Raw genomic sequence first — 9728 nt, 5'->3', positions numbered from 1 at the left:
GTACTCTCCACCTCTATCTGATCTCACAGCCACAAGCTTGTGGTTACTTTCAGCCTCTGTGAGTGCCTTGAACTCCTTGAAAATTTTTAGGGCAGCTGACTTCTCCTTGAGAAAATAGACCCAAGTCTTTCTACTGAAATCATCAATGAAGGTAATAAAATACCTATTACCTCCATAAGACATGGGATCCAATGGACCACATATATCTGTGTGCACCAACTGCAGTGGTGCCTTTGCTCTCCATGTATCACCAACAGGGAACGATAGTCGTGCTTGCTTGCCAAGCACACAACCTTCACATACTTGGTGTGTGGCTTCAATTTGGGGTAGACCACGAACCATTCCTCCACTTGACAGCAACTTTAGGCCATTGAAATGAAGGTGGCCAAATCGAAGATGCCATTTCCATGACTCATCTTCCATTACACCGATGTTGCAGCTTCCAATCTTTATGTTCAAATTCAACGGAAACATCCGGTTCTTTGACATTTGAACACGTGCAATAAGCTTTCTCCTTGCATTCCTGAGAGTGAGAAGCATGCTCTCCATATGTATAATGTACCCTTTCTGGAGCAGTTGACCAATGCTTAGAATGTTGTTCTTCATACCTGGTATGTAGTAGGTATCGGAGATGTATTCTTCTTTACCATCATTCTGGATGATCTTGATCTTCCCTTTGCCTTCAACTGGCAACTTTGAGGAGTCACCAAGACTTACAGATCCATAGGCCCCATCTTTGAGTTCGGCAAAAAACTCCTTCTTTCCACACATGTGATTGCTTGCACCAGAGTCCAAATACCAAACATCTTGTTGGCTACTGGAATCATGGTGTGCTAGCAAGACTGTAAGTTCTTCATCAGTATTTCCACTTGATTCTGCCATGTTGACATGCTCACCATTTTTATGTGAACATTCATTGGCATAATGTCCATATTGCTTACAGTTGTGACACTGGATATGCGCCTTTCCTCGAGTAGATCTCCACTCCTGAGACTGACCTCGATTTTGTGCATAGCCTCGACCTCTTCCTCGAGCTCATCCTCGGCTACGGTTAGATGAACTCCCACGACGTGAGTTCCACTGCCCACGACCTCCATTTGGTTTGTCAATATTCAACTTTGACTCCAAAGCTTGCTCTATCGTTGTGGGGTTTGCATTCTTCTGAATGCGTTGCTCGTGAACTAGGAGGGATCCTAGTAGCTCCTCTGCGCTCATCACCTCCAAATCCTTGGATTCCTCAATGGCAGTCACCACATGCTCAAACTTAGATGTGAGTGACCGGAGTATCTTTTCCACAACTCGTACTTCATCGAGTCTCTCGCCATTTCTCCTCATCTGATTTACTATCACAATGAGCCTTGAGTGATAGTCGGAGATGCTCTCCCCTTCATTCATGTGAGCAGTTTCAAAATCTGCTCGAAGTGACTGTAACCTCACTTTCTTGACTCGATCTACTCCTTTGTAGATTGTACTGAGTGTATCCCATACTTGCTTGCTCGTTGTTGCTTCTGCAACCTTCTCGAACGTTGAATCTTCCAAACCCTGGTATAGAAGATACAGCGCCTTTTGGTCCTTCTTTCGTAAGTCCTTGAGAGTGTTCCTTTGATCCGCAGTATATACGGCTTCTTGCTCGGCAGTGGGTACAACATACCCACTACTGACAACTTCCCATAGCTCCTGTGATCCAAACAATGCTTTGAATTGGATGCACCATCTTTCATAATTTTCTTTCTTCAATGTGGGAACTTGGAGTTGCACTAAATTGGACGCCATAGCTACTGCACTTGCCAAAATGGTATTCTGGCTCTGATACCAATTGTTGGTATTCAAAGTTTACTAACTCAATACCAAAATATGTGGGTGATAAGTTTACAAACTCTATCACACCTCTCACTTTCACTCTCAATAAAATTGGACAAAGAAATAGAGAAAGGAGGGAAGCAACAAGCTTTGGTAAAACACTTGGACTTTGATATATGAAAGAAGTAGCAAGCTTGGTGATAACAAACACTTTGAAATATTGGAAGAGTTTACAACTCTTAAAGCTTACAAGCTGAAAATGAGAATGGAAATGGGATTTGGATGGGATGATTTAAGCTTAGCAAGATGGCCTATTTATACAAAACAGAAATTGATAAACAATGCAACAACACATGCAATGAATGGGGTGTTTAACATCTTTACACCCTTTAAAACACATGCAAGAACTTTGGACAGTCTAGCACACATATGCAGCTATCTTTCCAGCTTGCAATCAACACTCTTTCGGCTAATACACAGCAGCACACTGCTGTCTTCCTGCTAGCACATCACATGGCAGCACACTTGCTGTCTTTCATCACCATTTCAGCTAGCACATGGAGGAAACTTTAGTCTTTGTAGTTGCAGCATGTGTGGATACAACCTGTAAAGAAACTAACAGCTAGAAGCAACCTTTTACAGCTTGTTTTTATTTGAATTTCCAACAGACCACTCATGACAAAAAGCTCCATAAAATTTTCATTTGCAGGAGGACATGTGAGTTGCATAAGATATACACCACACCCTCTTACACTCTCATGCAACTGAACATATATCTCTTCATCAGCAAAGCCTTTGATCATAATCCATCCAAGTTCAAGACCCATGTAGCAAGCAATTTCCTGAGACAGAACTGGGTTTGTAGGGCGGTAAAAATTCCTGAGCCTGACATCTTGCTAATTTCATTTGTCAAATATACTTTGGTGGCCGAAGAAACTGGCACCAAATCGTAAAGACATCTCATAGTCATTTCTTCAAACAAGAGAATTAAGATTGAAGCAGTGGGTAGTGATATCCATCTGACAACCACATTCTCAATTTCCTTCGCAACATGATCGAACTCCACATTTTTAAATTGGGAAAGCTCATTCCCAATTTGTGGTCCACTTGTAGCATATTGGTGAAAAGTAGGAGAGATTCCTTCAAATGTACTTACTAAAAGCTCAACAATAATTGTGCAACCAAAGGGATTCCACATATAATTAGTGATCTCGAAACTGGAGCGGTCTCTCCAGTGAGATATTTCCATTTTGTCTACACTACCCTTCTCAGACATTTTCTTAAACAGTTCCAATGCATAAAAATCTTTTATGAAAGATTAGCATCGAACGACATTGCCAACCACAACATTCACTTGAAGTGTTCATTGAATTTTTCCTCATCACAATTAAAGGAGACGAAGATTATCTCAAACTTTGTCTTCCACTCTAAGCATTTCATGAAGTCTCACTAGCTGAGGGGTAATAGCCTTCCAATGCCTACACCAATTTGCAAAGAAGTAGAGGCACACATTACATGACGATAAGGGTACCTAATAATCTCATAATCAAAACAAGATTATGTTCTGATATTCAAGAGAAAAAAATTCACATCTAAAAATGACGATAAGGGTACCTAATAATCTCATATTTTCTATGCCTGCTTGAACCTCACGTTCCCATATTTTCATGAAATTAAAATATTTTCAACATCCAACAACCGAATTAAATTATGAAAAAATAATATTGATTGAAACAAGAGGAAGAAGGGGAAGCTTTTGGAGACTATACATTTGTTTCACCATATAGAAGGAACTCAACACCTTTAAATTCAAGACAGTCACTATATTGCTGCTATACACTGCCATCAAAAGTACAAGCAAAGTATGGCCTCCACCCTTCACGAATGAAACGAAACGAAGGCATGAGATTCACACAAGTAGCTAGACTTTAAATTTTAAAATCCCATATATGTTTCTACTAGTAATTATACTTTGGAAAAGACGTTGATTTTGTTCCTAAATCCTTAAAAAAAAAAAAAAAATTGAAAACAAACTTGGATAAATCGATTCATACTTTAGTCTGATCATTGTTCAAAAAGAGCTTGTTTTTCTCTATGTTATGGTTTGATTTGGTTGTGGGTTTATTAATAAATTTTAGTTTTATTAATTTTATCTTGTACTTAATGGTAATTAAGTAATATGGTATAAAAGACAATTCACATTTAAAGTTTAAGTTGAGTGTAGAGAGAGATTATATGGGATCAAATAAAAAGTTTAATTAAGTTGGTAGAGCAATTAGTGCACACCAGACAGTGGAACTTTAGTGGAATAAGTTAGGTCTAAATCCTCCTTACTTCAACTTCGAAGCCGGGCAAGTCTAAGTCGTGCATAAGTCTTGGTAACGCCAACTTGATTCCCTATTTTATTTGAATGTAATGAGTTCAAGTTTTCTATCGAATTAAAGCCGAAAGACAAAAACTACTACAATTAAGGAGAGCATATATATACTGCTTGTCTAAGCCGGGCAAGTCTAAGTCGTGCATAAGTCTTGGTAACGCCAACTTGATTCCCTATTTTATTTGAATGTAATGAGTTCAAGTTTTCTATCGAATTAAAGCCGAAAGACAAAAACTACTACAATTAAGGAGAGCATATATATACTCTGTATATAAGGAGGAGAGAAGTCATTTCCTACTGTCGAAAATGTTGTCGACGATACACTGCTTGTGTTATATCTATATGATGATTATGGCTAATTACTTAACTGCAGGTACATTAGCAATAGTTCATACCAATTTCAGCACAGATCAGTCTGTGCTTCTTGCTCTCAAAGCTCACATCATTAGTGACACTCAAAACATCTTAACCGCCAACTGGTCCTCTGGCTCCAATTCCGACATTTGCAACTGGATTGGTGTTACCTGCAGTGCTCGCCACCGCAGAGTCACGGCCTTAAATTTCTCGTACATGGGTCTTGCCGGAGTTATTCCTCCACATCTAGGCAACCTCTCATTTCTCATTGAGTTGGGCCTTAAGAATAATAGTTTTCATGATCCTCTACCCCAAGAATTGTCTCATTTGCGCCGGTTGAAGACGATTGACTTTGCAAACAACAACTTTATGGGAACCATTCCTTAGTGGTTTGGGTCCTTCCCTAAACTTCACACCTTCAAATTGCACGGTAATGGCTTCTCGGGTTTCATACCCGCTGCTATCTTCAACTTATCTGCACTCGAAACAATTGATCTGAGAAGTAACCAACTATCAGGTACGTACGTAGCACCCTTACCAACCACCTAGGCATATAAATTAGTGTTGCTTGCTTCATTACATTTAACATCTTTGTTACATTTTAACATCTACATTATAAAATGCATAACAATCATCTCGTTTATTTTTTTCCCTTCTTTTTGGTTGGCATGCATGCACATATTCAACAGGTAGCATACCCAGAGAAATCGGCAACTTAACAATGGTGACGGGCATATACCTTGACGACAACACGTTTGAAGGTATACTGTATGACTTAGGGCATGCTATGGTATGCCTTAAATAATAACAAAATTTATGTTCATGTAATTACTAAATTGTCCATATTTTTTATTTTTTTGCAGTTTTGGTGTGAGGGTTAAAATTGTAATTTCATGTAGTTTTGGTTGATAGCAGAGTTCTATTAATAGATACTAGATAGTTTAGATACGAGCCCCTTCTTAGCAGGAATCTCGTTCCACTTTAGCAAAAATGAAATGAGAGGACTATCATAGGAATCGTATATTTACTGTGTAAGACCCTCGTATTCTAAAGCAAAAAAGAGAGTGAGTACATGGTCCTTATAATGTTATTCCACTTTTGCTACAGTAGAACGGGATTCTAAGTAAGAAGCTACTCCTATATATGTTTACATGATTTTAACAATATGTATGGATTGGTTTATAGAACTTCCAAATGAGATGGGCAGTTTAGGTCAGCTGGAGGAGTTGTTTGTGCAATCCAATGCCCTAAAAGGCTCTGCTTTTGTTCCTGTCCTCAACATATCTTCTTTGACTACTTTAGATCTATATGGAAACAACATGAGTGGCAGTCTTCCGGACCATATATGTGAGCATCTTCCGAGTATTCGACTATTTGATTTGGGTCGAAATCAACTTGACGGTCTGATTCCCTCCAAACTGTGGCAATGCAAAGAGCTTCGTGAATTGGTATTAGAGGTTAACAATTTTCGTGGAAGCATACCCAAAAGTCTTGGCAATTTGACATACTTAACCAACATTTATCTTAGTTTCAATAATTTAACAGGTAATAAATTTGGGGGTGTTTCATAATCATTTCGTTTTTAATTTTTAGTTAAATTGAAGTTTCAAATTTAATGCAAACGTGTTGAAATTATGACAGGTACAATACCGGATGAGATTGGTGGTCTTCCGCAGTTAGAGATTTTGGGACTGTTAATTAATAATCTCAATGGCGTCATACCATCCAAACTCTTCAATCTCTCCATGATAAGAATAATAGGGCTTTCTTTTAATCAGCTCTCAGGTAGCCTCCAAGCAAACATAGGTGTTAACGTTCCAAACCTAGAAATCCTTGATGTTGCCGAAACTAACCTCGTGTCCGGACTACTCCCTAACCTCTCCAATCCTTCCAAGCTCAGGGTGCTAGACATGAGCAGAAACTCATTTACCGGGTTTCTTCCTAGCACTCTCTGTTCCTTGAAAAACCTCAAGCGTCTTTACTTGGACTTGAATGATTTGACGATTGATGCTTCTACTCCATAAGCAGCAAGCACTCTCTCTTGCTTGTTTAATCTTAGAAATTTGAAAAACTTAGACTTGGGAGACAATCCACTAAACACCATGATTCCAGCTTCTCGCAGCAATCTCTCTACATCACTCCTACATGTGGGTTTAATGAGTTCCAACATCGAGGGCAACATTCCAGTAGATATTGGCAACTTGAGCAGCTTGATATCATTAAACCTGGGAAACAATCAGTTGAGTGGAGCAATTCCAACTTCAATACAAAGGCTACAAAATCTCCAAGGTTTGTATTTGAATGATAACCAACTGCAAGGACATATCCCATACAAACTCTGTCAACTAAAATACCTAGCAGAGTTACGTTTGAGTGGTAATCGGCTCTCTGGTTCTATTCCTTCTTGCTTTGGTACTTTGGTAGTAGCTCTAAGAAGTCTATCGTTAGGGTCCAATTTGTTAACTTCTAAAATACCATCTTCCTTGTGGGAACTCAAGTATATATTGCACCTAAACTTGTCATCCAATTCTCTAGTTGGACCACTCTCAGAAGACATCGGAAAGTTGAAAGATGTGGTGGATATGGATTTATCAAATAACCATTTCTCCGGAAACATTCCCGGTAGCATTGGTGGTCTTCAAAATATGATTAATTTGTCCTTGGCAAACAATTATTTAGAAGGCCCTATTCCCAGTTCATTTAAAACCTTGCTAAGCCTAGAATTCTTGGATTTGTCCAAAAACAATCTATCTGGAGAGATCCGAAAGTCATGAAAGCACTCTTGTATCTCAAGCATCTGAATTTGTCTTTCAACAAACTCCAAGGAGAAATTCCAACCGGCAGGCCTTTCGGAAACTTCTCTGCTGATTCATTTGTATCAAATGGTGCACTCTGCGGTGCTTCTCGACTCCATGTTCCACTGTGCAAAAATAGAACAAAAGTTAAGCCAAATTGGGGGAAAGCTAAATATATCATCTCAGGGGTTATGTCAGTAGTACTCGTAGCGGCTGCTGCATTGATTCTGATACTACGCAGGAAAAGGAATGTTGAAGTTGTAAGAGAAACTGCCTCACTACATCAAGTTCTTTGGAGAAGAGTTTCGCACCTAGAACTTGTAAAGGCGACAACTGGATTTCATGAGACTAACTTACTTGGCACGGGGGGTTTTGGCTCAGTATACAAAGGAGCACTTTCAGATGGGATAGATATCGCCATCAAGGTTTTCAATTTACAGCTAGAAGGGGCATTCAAGAGTTTTGATAAGGAATGTGAAATGCTAAGCAATATCCGTCATCGGAATCTTATTAAAATCATAAGTTGTTGCGATTGATGCCTAATGGAAGCCTCGAAAAGTGGTTGTATTCTCCAAACCGCTCCATGAATATCCTGCAGAGGTTGGACATAATGAAGGATGTTGCATTGGCACTAGAATATCTTCATCATGGTTACTCGATACCTGTCATTCATTGTGATGTGAAACCAAGCAATACACTACTAGATGATGATATGGTTGCACATGTTGCTGATTTTGGCATTGCAAGACTCATCGGCAGTGGAGATTCGATGACAGAAACCATGACCCTAGCCACAGTTGGATATATGGCTCCAGGTGATGTATTTTTTTTAATCTTGTATACGTTGGTCTTATTAGGACTTAGAATTTTCTTTTTATCATATATAACAAAATTCACATACAAATTTTGCAAAGTTTGGGATGGAAGGAATCGTTTCGACGAGAGGGGATGTGTATAGTTTTGGTATTGTACTCATGGAGACATTCACAAAAAGGAAGCCAACGGATGAGATGTTTGTTGAGGAAATGAATTTAAGGCAATGGATTGCAGATTCATTATTTCCAGATGCTACTATAGATGAAGTTGTTGATGCCGATATACTTGAGATGGAGGAAGATGGTGACTTCGTGAGCATGAAGGATTGCTTATCATCCGTTATGAGATTAGCTTTAGCTTGCTCTACAGCATTGCCGAAAGAAAGGATTAACATGAAAGATGTCGTAGTCACACTCAATAAAATCAAGGCTAAGTATTTGAAGGACTCTGGAGGAGTGAATTCTTAGTTCTTTGTTCTCTATATTTTCGGATCCATTTTCTTATTGTTGTTTTCAATCTTAAAAAATGACATTATTTTCTTATAGTGATGGATATGAAAATATGACGATATTCCTAAAATTGAATCGACATACCAGTATTTGACAAGGCAATGAGACCAGTAGTAACAAGATTGCAATTCCAGTTTTACTTCCTATATTTTGGTGGTATAAAGCATTCAGTTTCTATGGCCGACCAAATCCATTTCAAAAATTTACACTTCCAGGTCAAGAACACGGGTCATGGGAGCACAATGTTATTTCAATCAATATATCAGGAAGTGACAAACTTCTAAACTTCTACACATGCCCTTGACAAAAAATTATAGGGCTATGAGGCTGCTACTCTAGATCAAGAAATTTACTTTTTAAGTCGGGTTTTTTGGCTGCTACACCAATTTGTGCTCATCTTTTTAACAAAAGGAACGAAGTTACTCCAATTTTCAGCCCTAAAGATCTTATCATTCATTCTGAAATATGTAAATGATCTTACAGCTTCGGCCTGGGAATGGTAATAGTTAGCATGTATTTTCCATAAACCAACGTGCAAGAGAAAAGTAGACGCGCGAATAGTCAACACATAATGGGCAAAAGAAGAAGTGTTTAACTAACGCTATTAGAAGGCATGTGTTTCTAGTTATAAGACATTGGCAATATCCAATATATGTCTAATAGAAATAAATAGTAGCTGAAATTTGCTTTCGTTCTTGAGCAAAGGAAGAACTTACACTGTCAAATTCTTCGTTGGTATTTCTCCCGATCAAATGTACCCTTTTCTTTGAAACACTCCATATCTGGTGCAAATCGAATCACATTAGACTACATTGGAATTGTATAATATGATACATACCCAATAAACAAAGCAAAAGGCCAAACATATTATCAAAGAAACCAAATCACTGATAGAATTGTGGACAGTAGAAGCCACCACTAGGCACTACCACCACCCACCGGTGTAAATGGACAGACCATGCCAATCTAAAGTAGTATGACACTAATATACGGTATAGTGATGTAATTCTATTTTTGTTGTTTAGTAATATCAAATTATCAATTGTATTCCAAATTTCAATAAAACAGAAAAATGGT

The 9728-nt window shown here is 38.4% G+C and overlaps 2 protein-coding genes and 2 pseudogenes across 2 annotated transcripts; 3 read left to right on the top strand and 1 right to left on the bottom strand.

Moving 5' to 3' along the window:
* The first annotated feature begins 4528 nt into the window (after positions 1-4528).
* LOC148697899 (uncharacterized) lies at positions 4529-6555 on the top strand (annotated as a pseudogene).
* LOC148697897 (receptor kinase-like protein Xa21) lies at positions 4577-8771 on the top strand. Its single transcript, XM_088690923.1, has 5 exons — positions 4577-5048; positions 5221-5292; positions 5717-6076; positions 6173-8146; positions 8241-8771. Exons 4-5 carry the CDS (start codon positions 7862-7864, stop codon positions 8607-8609), a joined length of 654 nt encoding a protein of 217 aa, XP_088547049.1. The 5' UTR covers positions 4577-5048; positions 5221-5292; positions 5717-6076; positions 6173-7861; the 3' UTR covers positions 8610-8771.
* Positions 7302-7862, top strand: LOC148697898 (putative LRR receptor-like serine/threonine-protein kinase At3g47570). Its single transcript, XM_088690324.1, has one exon. The coding sequence runs from the start codon at positions 7302-7304 to the stop codon at positions 7860-7862; it is 561 nt and encodes a 186-aa protein (XP_088546450.1).
* A 229-nt stretch (positions 8772-9000) lies between the features above and the next one.
* LOC148697895 (inactive beta-amylase 4, chloroplastic-like) overlaps positions 9001-9728 on the bottom strand; it is a 36619-nt pseudogene continuing 35891 nt past the window's right edge.

This window comes from Pyrus communis, chromosome 3, assembly GCF_041283825.1.
Source record: "Pyrus communis isolate YQ-2024b chromosome 3, ASM4128382v1, whole genome shotgun sequence".
NCBI classification, from domain to species: domain Eukaryota; kingdom Viridiplantae; phylum Streptophyta; class Magnoliopsida; order Rosales; family Rosaceae; genus Pyrus; species Pyrus communis.
The sequence above is the reverse complement of the archived record's forward strand: the minus strand, read 5'-3'. Positions and strand labels throughout refer to the sequence as shown.

What these genes read in the sequence shown, in the direction of transcription:
- LOC148697898 (XM_088690324.1), top strand. Translation starts at nt 7,302, where the DNA reads ATGAAAGCACTCTTGTATCTCAAGCATCTGAATTTGTCTTTCAACAAA.
- LOC148697897 (XM_088690923.1), top strand. Translation starts at nt 7,862, where the DNA reads ATGCCTAATGGAAGCCTCGAAAAGTGGTTGTATTCTCCAAACCGCTCC. An exon ending in GATATATGGCTCCAGGTGAT is followed by an intron (nt 8,147 to 8,240) that starts GTATTTTTTTTA and finishes AATTTTGCAAAG; the next exon opens with TTTGGGATGGAAGGAATCGT.